General features: G+C 57.1%; 1 protein-coding gene across 2 annotated transcripts; it reads right to left on the bottom strand.

Annotated features, from left to right (window-relative positions):
• Positions 1-3,920: 3,920 nt before the first annotated feature.
• On the bottom strand, positions 3,921-13,820 carry ARRDC2 (arrestin domain containing 2). Of its 2 annotated transcripts, none has more exons than XM_075776332.1 (8): positions 13,293-13,820; positions 7,591-7,657; positions 7,296-7,443; positions 6,853-6,955; positions 6,300-6,556; positions 5,819-5,978; positions 5,382-5,533; positions 3,921-5,291 (listed from the first exon to the last, which is right to left on the bottom strand). In XM_075776332.1, exons 1-8 carry the CDS (start codon positions 13,555-13,557, stop codon positions 5,238-5,240), a joined length of 1,206 nt encoding a protein of 401 aa, XP_075632447.1. In that variant the 5' UTR covers positions 13,558-13,820; the 3' UTR covers positions 3,921-5,237. The 2 variants fall into 2 exon arrangements, with proteins under 2 accessions (XP_075632447.1, XP_075632446.1); XM_075776331.1 differs by lacking the exon at positions 13,293-13,820 and adding an exon at positions 8,595-9,001.
• Positions 13,821-14,617: the final 797 nt, after the last annotated feature.

Here is a 14,617-nt window from a genome sequence, read left to right as displayed (position 1 = left end):
TTGGGAGCAAAGTCCCGTCATGCCGCATCTGTGCCGTGGGGCATGGCCGTGTCACCCGCAGATCCCAGCCCATGCCAGCGCAGGAGCCGTGCCGCATCCCCGGCCATCCCCGCGCGCCCTGTTTGTGTGCCAACACATCATGTGCTGCCGTCGGATAACTTGGGGGCGGGGGGGGATTATTTTTTATCACTATTGTGTTTTTTTTTTTTTTTTTTTTTTTTAACAAAGCCAAAATATTTGTGTCCCTGCAGGGACGGCTATGGGTTGCCAGTGTCCCAGCGGGAGGGGACACCCGGCTCGGTGGGGAGGGCCCCTGCTGGCACCCAGCGCCGGCAGCTCCAGCACCCCGCACAGTCCCCGCTGTTTATACATAGACATGTTTGTGCGCAGCGCCCGGCCCCTTCCTTGCTCCCAAACAACTGGATAAAAGTCAAAAAGTCATAAAAATTTTCCATTCCCCGAGGGAGGGAGCAGTGACCACGTGAGGGGCCGGGCAGCCTCACAGTGAGGGACCCCAACTCGGGGGGGTTTGGCCCCAGAAAAACAAGGGGTTGGGTTTGATGCAGTGAATAAGGCGGTGGTTTGCTCCCGGCAGCCTGCGGCATCAGCGGCAAACCCGGCGCTGGTAGTACCCTCTGCCGTCGGGGCTTGTGGGGTGCTGGGGCTTGTGAGGTGTCTCGGAGAGCACCATGATCTCTGCTTGCACCAGCACGATGATCCACGGGATGGGACATGTGGCACACGCAATGCGTCCATCTGGCTCCCCCAGACCTGGATTTTGGGCATAAACCAACCCTGGTTTCTCCACCATTTTCCCCTGCAGCCAGAGGGGTTCACTGCCTGCACCCACCTGGCTGCCGCTCCTGGAAAAAGCTGCGATTCCTGTTGAGCCGGCGGGGAAAGCCCCGGTGCAGGGATGCGGGGACTTTGCCTGTGGTTTATGTGGGCGGGAGCGGCTCCGGCAAACAGGCAGCTGAGTCAGCGGGCAGAGGACGGCCTCAATGCCGCCCCAGCATGTCGGGGTGCACGGCTGCTTCCCGGTGCCCTGGCAGAGCCCTGGCACTGCCACGTAAAGGGGAACCCCAGAAATGTTATCGGGACCAAGCTGTGCAAAACCAAAGCAAGGCCCAGTGCTGCTGGGGACCCCACGTGTGTCCCCAAGGTGCTCGGGGAAGCACAGGTCCCATAGCCTGGGGATGAGCAGGTCCCCGTGCTCCCAAGCACCCATCAATGCCAACTCGCTGCTCCCGGGGTGCCAGCCCAGCTTGGGACCCGCTGCAAAGATGCTGAATTTGGGCAGCACATCGACCCCGTCCCCAGTGTGGGGACAGAGCAGGGTGTCCCTATTCGAGCAAAACGCAGATTTATCATCACCGACCCCCCCCTGCAAACAGACCAGCCCCCAGTGCCCCCTCCCGCTGTGGGTTTTGGGGTGAGCTGCACCCTGTGGGGCTCAGCCCAGCTGGGATGGGGGAGGCAGCGCTTGTTTTGGGAGTTGGATGGGCGCCCGGGCCGGGAGGCAGCAGTGGCGCAGCTAATCCCCAGCCCTCGCGAGGCTGCAGCCGGTGCCGGCACATTCTGTCCCCGCCAGCGCCAGGATGGCCGCAAGCTTCACGTGTCACCCTCCCTGCGGCACAGCCACGCTGGCCCCCCGCCGCTGACCCCCTGCTGAAGGATAACAGCCTTAAGCCAGGCCACGGCCGCCATGCTGGGCCCGAGCATCCTCCTCCAGGGACAGGGAGAGCTGGGGGGGAAGGAGCAGCCCCCCAACATGCTGCAGAAAGGGGCTGCAGGGCTGTGAGCTGCGGGGCGGGGGGGGGGGATCCCAGCACCCCAGTGCCTGGGGCAGAGGGGGTCCTACATTTTTGGGACTGAAGGGCAAAAAGGAGAAGAGAGAGGAGCAGAGCGGAGGCGGTGGGGGTGCAGTATTTCCATGCCCCTTGCGAGGAGCAGATTTTCCTGGGTGGTCTGGGAAGCATTTTCCAACGTGCGGGGCCAAGAGCTATAAATAATCCCGGTGCTGTAATTGCATAACGCACCTCTTCTCCAGCATTGGGTCTCCGTGCCGCAGCCGGCATCACCGCACATGGCAGGGAGCCCCTGTGTGCCTCAACCCCCCCCCCCATGTCAATAAACCAGAGAGTGGCAGGGGCCGTTCGGTGAGGACTTTGGAGCTGGGGAAGATAAACAGCAGAAGGTCGGAGGGAGCGCTGGCAGCAAGGCCAGTGGTTGTGGAAGTGCTGCCGGGGGGGTGTGTGTGTGTCTGTGTCGCACCCCAGCTCCAGGGCAGCTCTGAATATCCAGACGGGGTATTTTTAGCCCCTCTGGGATTGAGGAGCACAGCCCTTTGCTGGCAAGAGACCCAGACGGGCCATGCCCTCGCCTTGCTGCACTACTGTCCGGCTTTACGAGAAAAACCTGGAGGCATTTACCAGAATTCCTGCTGGAAAGATCCCTCCCCACGTGGGGGCTGGGAGCGGTGCCCACCGGCATTGGGTTCCCCAACCCAGCATGGCCTGTCCCCGTGGCTGTCGCTGCCACGGTGTGACATGCTTTCCCAGAAAGGTGCGGCAGGATGGACGGGGTGCTCTGCAGCTCCGCTCCCCCACCAGCCCTGGGAATAAGCATCCCCTTGTGCGGCCAGGGCAGATGATCGGGGTCTGACCAGCAGCCCCTGGCTGTCTCTGCCGCTCGGCGTTTGCCAGCATAGAATGGCTCCCTTGTGCCGTGCCCCAGTGGGGCGGAGGTTGGCTGCACGGCAGCCCCGGGGGGGGCTGATCACAGGGTTTCTTTTGGAGGCATCTTTAACCAGGGGGGTTGCAGCAGTGAGGCCACGCAGCACCGGCTGCCGCTACTGTGAGTGGCAGATCTGGGTATGCATCTCCCCAAACGAGGACGCAAACGGATACACTGCAGGGCCGGTTAATCCTCTTCCAAGAAAGATTACTTGGTGTGGCCGGGAATGCCAAATAAAAATCAGATTCAAATAAAGGTTGTGCAAGCACCAGGCTCTTGTGGGCAAACGCAGGGATGAGCTCTTGCCGGGCTGCGGCCGAGTGCCTGGACCACTGCGGGAGCACGTGTTCTGCTGCAGCCTGAGCAGCTCAGCAAACAATCGAATAACAAAAAAACCCCAAACAAACCAAAAACCAAACAAAAAAACCCGCCCAAAACAGGGGGTGGAATCACATTCCAGTGGCAATATTTTTAAGCAGCACAGTCTATGGAAGACATAACTAAACCCAACTCAGGCCCAGTTTGCACATGCCAAGATTTGCTGTGCTCAGCAGAGAGGTGGAACGTAGAAATGCTGTTAAAAACCAAATCTCAACCCAAGGAAGCAGGTGAAGGAGCCCCTCTGCTCTTCCTGCACAGCAGGAGCCATTCCTGGCCAGCACAGCACGGGGCTGATCCCAGCCCCCCTGGGGAACAGCCAAGTCACTGCGGGAGCATCCCGGCTCCTGGGTCCCCGCCGGGCTCTCGGGATGGAGGAGAACACGTCTGTCCTCTGGCAGCCCAGACATAAATAGGAAGCGAGCATGGAAAAATACAACAGGATCAGTCGCAGCCCTGCTAAGTCAGGGACAGGAAAAGGGCCAAACCTGCACGGAGGTGGAGGAGCCGGAGGCACGGCGCAGAGCATCGTTCAGCGCTCGCCGGGGGAAGCCCGAAGTCCAGGCAGGGCAAGGGGACTCCAACCCTGTCCCCAAGTGCTGCTGGGGACCAGCGCTGGCCAAGCAACCCCGCTAGTCCCAGTGGTGCAGAGCGGGACTGGGCGCAGGGAGGAGCTGGGTGCCTGTGGGGCAATAAAGTGAGGGGAGGGAGCACTCCTGCTCCGACATCCAACAGCCACATGAGCTGCACGGCTCCAGGCAATGGGAAGCAGAAAGACAGCAATAGAAAAATAGCCAGGCAACATCTGGGTTTAAAGAATTTATTTCAAACAAGAATTCCCCAACAGGAAGTCATACAAAAAAGTCATACAAAAAGAATAATAAGAGACAAGAGTGGTCATTACAAAAGTGTTCACAAAGAAAAAAAATAACCTGAGCAATCCTCAGCGAGCAGAGCGCAGCCCTGGCAGAGGGCAAGGCGCGCCTAGCTTTGGTTGTGTGCGGGGAAGCGAGCAGCCCCGCGGGCAGGATTGTCTCAGTGAAGGAATGCAAAGGTCCTCAGCACCTAAACTCTGCTCAGGTCAGGCTGGAGCAAGCAGGGTCAGCCCCCAGCATGCACGCTCGAGCAGTCCTTGCTACAACCCCCGGCTCACTGGTTCCCACAGCGTGCCGGGGCCACCAACCCCTCTATGGGCACAGGATCAAGGCCGTCCTGAGCAGGACTCCTCATCTCCCATCAGCATTTGTGGCTGTCACCAGTCTTGGACTGGGCTTCCTTCTCTTTTCCTTGGCCACCGGGGAGATGCCAGAGCCACAGCTCCAACAGCCCCGTGGTGGTACCGCAGTCTGGGGGTTGCTTTCAGCCCCGTCATGGGGGAGGCGGTAGCACATTTGGTTCTGACACACAGGAATCAGCTTTCCTGTTCTTGGTAAATGGAACCAAAACGCTGCCACAGATCATAAATTCATCCCTCAAGTCCTCTGCCCTGGTAACAGCCATGAGAGCCTTTACAGTTTTGGTAGATGAGCTCAAACTATTCCCCCCTGCAGGCATCACCAGGCTCATGGCAAAGATTATCAGCAGCGGACAAAGTCTCTGCTTCATCTGGCCAGAAAAAGGCCTTTTACTTTCTTAGGGAACTGCAATCCTAGTGAGCTACTGCAGAAGGGCTGCACCTGCATTGCCATGGGACTCAAACCCAAGCATGATTAAAATATTCTCCAGAAATTCTCAGAAATACCTCCAAGCTCCTGTTTTCCATGTCAGGAGTGCCAGAGCACAGCCACTGCGGGCAAGGAGAAAGCAAAACATCTCCCCTTTGAACCCCCAAATACCAGGGCTGTTATTAATCCTCTGTGTCCTGCCCAACCACACACAGAGCCACTCCACACACCGGAGTCTCACGTGTTCTCCTACCACGCACGAGTCCACACCGCTTGGTATCGGCCCTTGGGACAGTCATAAGAGTAGTTGAGGGCAGTGAGCAGAGCCAGGGTCTCGGCACTGCGGGAGCTCTGGTCTCATGGCTGCTGCGTCCCCGCTTCCACACCGAAGTGCTGCGAGGGTGCAAGCTTTCATCCCAAGGGATCGCCACACTGTCAACCGCATCCAATGCGCTTCTCTCAACAGGTCATGCAGCGCGGACGGGTGTTGTCTGAAGGGGGGTTTGGATCAATCTGCAAAACCAAGTTTAGAGTCAAAAACCTCAGCAGCGGGCACATCCCAGCCACCTCCACCAGACATCCCAGCCTGGGGGAATTCATTACCTCCGAATACAGCGGAGGTGGCCGGAAACGAAACTCCTGGATGTAGGCGAAGAAGGGACCTTCCAGGATGCTGCCAAGTTCGCTGCGGCATGGCGGAGCCAGGCTCTGCTCGGTCTCCGGGCTGGACACGACTGTTGAGTATTCAGGAGGAGCTGAAGAGAGAAGAGAACCATCAGGGAACAGGAAACGCTCTCCACTAATGGGAGATATGCAGGCAAGAGGGCTTAAAATCCAGTATTTCCCAAAGTTTCCCAGTTCCTGGGGAGGGAACCCAGGAAATGCAGCACCACAATCAAAAAATTAAGTAAAAAAAGAAAAAGCTGGTCCTGGAGCAAGAGTCAAGGTTGAGAACTTGCTCTGACCCTTGCTATCAACAGCAGGTTGACCGGGGGTGTTTGCAGCACCCAGAAAGATCCTGGGGAGGGGGAGACACTCACCCTCTGGCTGCTCCGGGATGGTGCTCAGCCAGTCCAGGTTGACACTGTACTGGCTGCTGACACTGGACGTGCGGCTCCCGAACGGATGCAGTGGGATGGTTCCGATGACAAGAGGCAGTTCAAGGAGCAGCTTGGATGTCCCAGGAATATCCACACAAACCTTTGGAGACAGGAGCCAGCAGGGAAGCTGTTGGTGTTTTCCCAGGCTGGAGGGGCAGATATCTCCCCAGGGCACCAGCTCAAGCTGGCCAAGAGGGAATTTTTGCAGCGGGATGCAAAGGGAGATGCAAATGCTCCTGCATGAGCAGCAATGGGGAGAGCATGCAACGCAGCAATGGGGAACCCCAAACCTTATACAAGTCACCAGCCCCAAAATCTCTGCACCAGCCAAAAGCAGGTAGAATGAGACCAGCCCTGGTGAGAAGGGGAATGCTCAGCACTGAGCTGAGTCACCTGCGATGCTTCCCACAAAGTCCCTCACCTTCAGGGAGTATTCCACCTGGATGATGCGGCACTGGAGGATGGACGGACCCACCGGTGGGATCTTCAGCGCCCGCCCATGCCACACTTCCCGCCTCCCCGCTGCAATGGAGTCACCAACAATGCTGGTCACCACTGACTTTTTCTGCTTCTTGGTGCCCCGAGCAATGAAGGTCTGAGTCTGGATGATGGCCGCCTTGGGCACTACCGCTCGGCTTGTGCAGTTGTCAATCTCGGCAAAGATAGGGATGACCTCACCTACCAAAACAGATGCATATGTTGGAGGAGGGGAGATGGAGCCCGGTCCTGCCTCATGGAATTCCTGCATAGGATCACTGAGGGTTGGCCACGCTATCCGGCACTGCAGGCACAAGGGTTTCATCCAGCAGGAGCCTGTCCCGAGGAGGCCACCCACATCAGGTGCACGCACTAAAGCTCTCCAACTGATTTCATGCCAGAATTCAAGCGCCCAGCTCACAGTGAGCCCAAATCTCCTCCTGCTGGGGTCTACCCAGGGCCCGCAGAAGTTCAAGGTCATGAGCACGTTGTCTCACCTGGGGTGTAGCCTTTTCGGTCAATCTTGGCAGTCACAGAAACCTGGCCACGATTGCAGTACCAGGCACGAGCGAGTTTCTCCTTAGCACCTGCCTGGGGAGCCTGGAGGAAGGGAAATATTTAAGCTATTTAGTAAAAAAAGATGAAACTCCAAGCAAGCACCTCCCTGGCACTGAGAACCTGCCGGGGACCAACAGCAACTTCTTAGGTAGCTGACGCAAGATGCTGTCGCAATGTGTTAAAGTTTCCAAAAACTAAGAGACACAGATGACCTCTGCCCAGCCCAGGTAACGTTGGAGGGCACAAGTTACAGGGGGTTAAATATTCCCTCTGGAAATCAGGCCTGCATTGTAATGCCAAAGGGGAGGCAGACACCCTCCCTGGGGGCTTCCCGGGGAAGTTCTGGATGCGGCTGCCCGGAGATGGAGCAGGGGGAGCTCACCAGCAGCGCAGGTGTGTTGATGTCGATGGGTTCAATCACAGTGAACTCCTTCTTCACTTTCCTCACTGTCGACCAGGGTCTGTGCAGTTTGGCTTTCACCCAGTAGCGCACGCTACCGTGCTTTCCCTCGAAGGAGGTAGCCAGGGTCCTGTGTATAAGCAACAAGCAATTTGGAAGGGCTTTGCTGAAAGAATCTCATTTTAAAGTTGCCCTGTGCCCTCTCTGGACCTGGTCACGCACCAAGCAGCTCCTCTCCCCCTTTGCATTAAGGCAACAAAAAAAAACGTCAACTTACTCAGGGAGCTGGAAGGTGAACGGGAACTCGTGCCTTCCTGCCTGCAGGATGGTGACTTCACCATTGTCTGTGGGCAAAACAGATTTAAGACGATTATCTCCCTCCACAGAACTTCCTCCCTGGCAAATCGGTGGCAAGAGACATACAGCACATAGCAAAAGAGCAGCATGATGGCACAGGAATATTTCTGCTAGGGTTAAACTGCAGCAGCACTATCACAGCTGCAACATGAGAGCTGGGCATGTCCCACGGGTGCTGAGCACTGCCTGCCCTCCACATGTCTCCAGGCACGCACAAGCCAGGGGCACCTCCTCAGAGAGCCGGGCAGCTTCCCTGGGTAGGCTCTGCTTGTCCAGCAAAGCCAGGAGCAGCTCTGGGAGGGTGGCCAGCCAATCCCCCCCGTGCCCCACAGGGTTTGCACCCCCATCCTGCCTGCATTGCACAGGAATGGGGCTGGAAGGGACCTCTGGGGATCACTTAGTCCAAACCCCCTGCTCAGAGCAAGCTCCTGAGCCTCCACAGTTTTCCAACACTGCTTCCCTGCCAGGGAGCACCCACAGCAAAGGGGGAGCCTTGTGCAGGGGCAGTCCCTAACCAGGGGGCCCTGCAGAGCAGCAGGGGCTGGCTGCACACCCCGGGGTGCACTCAGCATTTGAGGCATCTGCTGGGTACCCTATACACCCTGTCCCCAGAGTGCCCAGACCCTGAGGCACCCCATGCACCCAGACTGCAGCTGCTTAGGGTGTAGTGCACCCAGCAGCCAGGGTGCCCCAGGCACCCTGATTTCAGCTGCTTGGGGTGTCATGCACCTGGCATGCCCTGGCCACCCAGATTTCAGCTGCTTGGGGTGTCATGCACGCAGCAGCTGGGGTGTCCCAGGCTGCCCCAAGCACCCGTTACTTCAGCCCCTGGGGTCTCTGGTGCACCGATACCCCCGCTCTCAGAGCGGAGCGGCACGGGGATGCCGCCCCCGGGGAGGGGTGTGAGGGGGTGGGTGACCGTACCTGGGGGTGCCAGCAGCGTGTCGCGGTGGCAGAGAAACTCCACCTGGTCGCTGTAGCTCTGCGTGTAGGCGGTGCTGGAGCCGGCGCTGCGGGATTCAGTCCAGTGAACGCGGGCAGCGCCCATCGCCCGCAGCCTCAGGACTCCGAGCCGCGCCGCCGCCGCCAGCTCCAGCACCACACGGCCCGACACCGCCTGCCCGGGGCTGAAGGCGGCCGGGGCGTCCCCCTCCGTACCCTCCAGTACGATCAAAAACCGTTTGAGGCGATCGAACAGCATAGCGAAAGCCCGGTCCGTGTCGCAGCTCAGCCCCGCCGCCGCTCGCCGCACTTTAAGTGCCCGACGCGCCCGGGGGCGGCCCCGGCGGGGCGGGACGGGGCGGCCCCGACGGGCCCTGCAAAACAAGGCAGGGAGCATGTGCGGGCCCCCCCCCCCTTCTCCTTCTGCGGGGGCGTGGGAGGGTGGGGTGGTGGCTCGTGGGGTGCGTGTCCCATCCCCGCGTGGCTCCCCGGTTCTTCTGGCTGCCCCGTGCCCCTCCCCCCCCCCATGCCGCACCGAAACATCCCGACGGGTATCTGGACCGTGGCAGCCCACGGGAACGTGTCCGGGAGCAGGATGGTTCACGGGGCTGAGCAGCACCAGCCCTGCAGGGCCCACGCAGGGGACACGTGCATGAGAGTCGTGGATAAATCCCTGTCTGCTGCAGTGTTGCTTAGTGCCCCCCAAACCCCCCCTCCAGCTCCCACCTGTGGCCCCATTCCACCCAGGTCCCTAACTCGGCACCGGCCAGAAGCCATGTTCCCAGGGTCACAGCCAGCGGCTGCGATGGGGGATTCCTCACTCGGAGCGGCAGCCCCTCTCGTTCCAATTCCCACAGGCGAGGGCTGTGCCGCACGCAGATCCATGTCCTTCCTTTCCCAAGAGCCATTCCCAGGGGTCAGAACAGGCTGGAACTGGATCTGGGCTCCCTGTGCAGCACGGCTGGGCCAACTGGCGATGAAGGAAAAACTGGTCTGGGACATCGCTTCACTTATTTCTAAGAAATCAAGAACTGGCTCCCACCCAGCTTGTGCAATTACAGAGTGAGCAATATATCTTCCCTGAGCTTTTTAACCAGGCGAGCGCTGGTTTTCTACCAGCTCATACTGGGGTTTGTGTGGTGCTGCTCCAAAACCCAGCAACAAATTACACCTGCATGGGTAGGCACAGCATGAGGACTCGCTCCATCGGCAGCATCTGCGGCGGCCGGTGCTCAGCCGGGGTAAATGCATGAAAACTGGGAACTAGTGATTCTCAGTGTGAACATCACAATTAGCAGCACCCTGAGATGTAAAAGGGAGGAGAAAGGGGTCTATGCCCCCCCAAAAGGTTTAATGCAGCTTTAGAAACTTTCCTTTTAATCATGATTGTCACATTTGCAGAGCACCAGAGCTCTCCACCCTGGGCACGGGCTGGGGATAAGAAAAAACAGGCATAAAAAATGTTACTCGGCATTTGGCTGCCAAAGTTTTAAGGATTTTCGAATTGCTCCCAGCCATGCTAGGCAGGACCTGCTGTGCTGAACTGGGTTGATCTCAGTCACTGAAAATGAGCTGGGCTGAAGCCTTGCAAAGCTTTAGCTGTCTCCAAAGCCTAATTGGAATTGTCTGTCTCCCTCCCCAAGGGAAGGGGACCGTGTTTTATTTTCTGTGCGCAACCGTTTGCTGCCACAAGCAAACATGAATCATAGCAAAAAAGGGAGAGGGAAAGAAGGAAGGAAGGCACGTCACAGCATGAGTTAACGGGTGATGCCAGCTCTGGGAAGGTGCCTGGTGTCCTTGCTGCAATGCACGGTGACATTAGAGGTGGTGGGGCTTTTGAGGGGGCTGGAGCCTCAGCCGGGCCGAGGCAGCTCCATCCTGCACTTGGCATCTTCCTCCTCGTGCCTGTCAGCACACACCCCTCAGCCCGTGACTCAGCCTTCGCCCACAGGATGAGAATCTCTGCAAACCTCCCTACTGTGTCAGCTGCACAAGATGTCCACAGCTACCCCTCGTTGCCTCCACGCAGGGGGGGAAGCCCCTCTCTGACCTCTTTGGGACCCCAGCCCCAGGAGATGGTCTCTCCTCTCTCCCTGGATCTTCAGGTGCAGGGGCTGTGGGACCACAGTCAAAGACTTTCCATTCAAGAATGCTCCTGGGTGCCCAAACCCAACCAAAACCCAGGCCAGACTTGGTGCAGGAAAGATCTCTAACTCTTCAGCCCCACCTAGAGTCTGGCTGGGCTTAAACCGGTCCCAACAGGAACTGACACCCTGTCCAGCTCAGAAGGGATTTCTCCTTCTCTGACTTGCTGCTGGGACCTGGTGGCTTCTCCTCACTGCCCCTGGAGCCACACAAGGGTCCCTGGAAAGCCATAGAGAGGGGGATGCAGCAGATAAAAAGGCGAATCAGCAGCTCCACCTGACCCAATATGGGGACAAGACAGGGCAACACGGAGCCTTGCACAAGTGCATGCTCCTGGCTTGAGGAATAAGCTCCGTCCCTGCCAGATTTGTGAGTGTTGTGTACGTACGAGGATTAAGGTGCTGATTGAGGGCCACCCCACGACGGAACAGGAGCCCTGATGTGCTCTTAGCCCACATGCCGTAACTCCATGAAAATAAAATGGCTTCTAGATGTTTGGTTCTCACAGGATCTACACCTCTGGGAAGTGCTGTGGGATCCTTGGACAGAAAAGATCACTGCATAAAAAGCATTTACATTTCCTAGGGCTCTCTCACATCACCTCATGTGGAAGAGTCCAGGGCCTCCCTTGCCTTGTCTTTGCCCATTAAACCCCTATCTTTTCCTCTCTTCCTGCTCCCTGAGTTGATTACACAATATACATTTAATGGTCCTGCCATGCAGTCTGAACATCCCTTCTTCACCCTTTTTCTTGTCTCACGGCGCAGCACCCCGGTGCCAGTACTCACCACCCTGCCAGGAAACTGCAGATAAACTCACGGCTCAGGGGAGAGCAGAAGGGAGGGCTTTTATCTCTGCCTAGCTTCCCTCCTCTGCACTGCCGTGTTACCATGACAAAACCTGCATTTTTAAAACACCACACAGACACAGTTGATCTCATCGAGAAGCAACAAGAAGGGAGCAGTCACAGGATCTTTCAGATGATGGCATGTTTTCAGCAGCCTCTCACTAGCTGACATCAGGAAGGTCCTTACGCTGCTGTTGGGGACAGTGGGATAGAGCAGGACCCAGCAGGATGCAAAGGAAGTGATTTTGGCTGCAGAACGGAACTTCTCTGCAGCCCACAGCCTTCACTCCCTTAAAACACATGCCCACGTCCCTCTCGCAAAGCAGAAAAGGCATCCGCATATGGACAGAGACAATAAAATCCCAGCCCATAAGTTCTGGCGAGACTCTCTGCTCCCCAGGGAGCCCAGTTCAACTCTCCCCATGCAGTAGGTGAGGGCCAGAAACCATCAGCTCCAAGCTACGGGAGTGCAGGGTGCTGGCGAGGCTGAGCAGCTCACGCGACTCCTCCAGTCCCTGGCCAAGCGCCCGTCTCTAGACAGCTCCAGGGGCTTCTATCGTACACAATCCCAGCAGCAAAATCCAAACACGCTCGCAGCAGCTTGTGGCTTCCCTACAGATATTCACTGCAGAGATAATGGGGAATAAAACTCACCCTATAACCCTACAGCTAATAGGGTCGCCAAGTGCTCAGGACCTTTTCTGCTGCAGTTCAGGGCAAGGGCTTCTCCCAGGTCCTTAATTGTAATTGGGACACTTAGCACAGTTGCAGCTGCAAAGGGGCCATCCTTTGGCACAGCATGGAAGAGCCACTGCCAAAAGACAGAAACTCCAGGGTAATACAGGTGTTTGGAGCAGATGGCAAGGTACAGTCATCCAGAAAGAGATAATATCACCCTCCAGTGCACTCCAGAGACAAGAACACCTCCAGGAAGGCAGCTCCTCACATCCTCAGTCCATCACTCCAGTTTCCTCCTGCAATCTCTGCGTTTGCCAGCAAGGGCTGACATGACTTTCTGGGTTGCACTTGGCCACTGATGCAATTAAATGCCCTCAGCATGAGTGAAGTCCTACGGCCATCTCCGGGGCTGGGTGGCACATAGCACTGTGTCACAGGTGACAACAAGGCCATCAGAACCAGGGAAAGGGGGAGAAAAAGCCACAGAGCCATGACTGTAACACTGTCATTGGAGGGGAAGATAAAAGACATGCACTTTCATAAGAAAAGACAGAGTTAATGAGCGGATGGACAGCTGAGATGTCCCGTATCCCTCAGCCCAACCACACAAAGAATTCAAGCGGCTTGTCCTCTTGCAATAGATCTAAGCAACGTGCCAGCTGGGCATGCGGTCCCAGCATCAGGAAACTGAAAACAAATATTTACCGAAATACTAAGTGCTCTTTCCACACTCGTGAACAGACACTTCTATTTGCAATTCCCTGTGCAAACAGAACAAAAGCCACAACCCTTTCATGCTCACCAGCCCCCGAGTTTGCAGGCAGCCTCCTAGAAACCAGCAGCAGAGAAAACCCTCGGCAAAGGTGAGAAGGTGCCCAAGAGGGACAGCCCTGCTTGGGTTGGTAAGCACCCACCAGGGCAGAGGTCCTCCTGGAGGAGATGTCTGCAGTCCAAGTGAGTCCCAACCCAATGCCCTCGAGCAGAAAACCACCCCCATGCCCCAGCCTTACCAGGGATGAGCTGGCAGCGGTGGTACAGGAAGGTCTGGTAGGCTGTGTAGTCATAGTAGACGATGTTGAGCCCCACGCTGCGGCTCTCCAGCCAGTGCACGGCGGCACGTCCGCAAGCGCACACCTCCAGCGCCCGGAGCCGCAGCGCGCCGCGTAGCTCCAGCTGCACCCGGCCGTGCAGCAGCTCCCCACTGCTGTAGGCGCCCCACACTTGCCCGTCCTCCAGTTCCACTGCCAAGCTCCGCAGGCGTCCCAGGAGCTGCATCGCTGCTGGCCCTGCTTATCCAGCAGCTCTAGGAGGTTGGTCCCTGCTGGGGCTGAGGCAAGTGGGACAGGCAGCTGTGCAGCCCTCTGAGAAAGGCAGGAAAGAATAAAGGCTACACCGAGACCCCCTAATTCATCCGTGCCCCTAATGGCCCAACCCTATAGGCCTGATCTTCCCCAGGGCTGGACTGAGACCCTGTTTTGCAGTGACGCTTTAGCGTTGACCTCATGTGCGTGAGGCTGATGCCATACCGAGGATGGGGCTGCGGAGACAACTGACGTGTTTTTAAACCGATCGAGAAATAATGTGACTTCATCTTATCTCTGAGTCACAGACACTGCTGACGTGCAACTGGTACGTGCTGGTGGCTCCGTCGGCAGGGAGGGGTGTCACGCACCACCAACCATGCTGGCAGATTTCACGTACCTGGGGGAATCCGAGAAAGGCTGTTTGGCCTTCCGGGTTCAGGCATTCCTGGGGAGGGGGAGAGGAGTTCAGAAAGCAAAGACCCTCACCCCAAAAGCCAGTTTTACTTTCTATGTCTGAAGTTGCATCAAAATCCACGTGAAAAAGTGTATAACCACAGGGTCCTCCCAGCCAACAGCTCCCCAGCCAGCTGGCTCCACCAACAGGGTGGTGTTCGCCATTATTCCCCAGAGAACTGTAGCTGTTTCTGCAGTAGCACAGGTGGCAATGCCACCTCAAGGTCACAGAAAACTAATGGGGCAGACTGGTAGCAGATGTGAGTCCCTGTTACACCACCAAATGATGCAATCTAGGTGTTTGAACTGAGGTGTTTACAATGATACTGATGTGAGGTGCTTGTGTGCATTTGCAAGACTTGAGTACTCAGCTTCTTTGAAGTACGAGTGGAGCAAAGACTGTCCCTTTCCCGAGGGATGTAGAGTCAAATCCCAAGAGGAAAGCATGGAGGTTCCTGGGTCCAGCCACTGCTCACACACACACAAGCTGCAGCAATTGGAAATGCTTTAGTAACCTGTGCTCAAATGCGTTGGTGCTGGCTCACAGCGCATGTGAATCCAGCCCGTCTGCACCAAAA

The sequence above is a fragment of the Balearica regulorum genome, chromosome 26, assembly GCF_011004875.1.
Source record: "Balearica regulorum gibbericeps isolate bBalReg1 chromosome 26, bBalReg1.pri, whole genome shotgun sequence".
NCBI classification, from domain to species: domain Eukaryota; kingdom Metazoa; phylum Chordata; class Aves; order Gruiformes; family Gruidae; genus Balearica; species Balearica regulorum.
Note: the sequence above shows the minus strand (reverse complement) of the source record. Positions and strands in the feature narration are given on the sequence as shown.

Coding starts and splice junctions, on each gene's coding strand:
- ARRDC2 (XM_075776331.1), bottom strand. CDS start 8,871: ATGCTGTTCGATCGCCTCAAACGGTTTTTGATCGTACTGGAGGGTACG. Junction 6,956..7,295: donor TCAACACACCTGCGCTGCTG/GTGAGCTCCCCC, acceptor CCCTTCCTCCAG/GCTCCCCAGGCAGGTGCTAA. Junction 5,979..6,299: donor AGGTGGAATACTCCCTGAAG/GTGAGGGACTTT, acceptor CTGTCTCCAAAG/GTTTGTGTGGATATTCCTGG.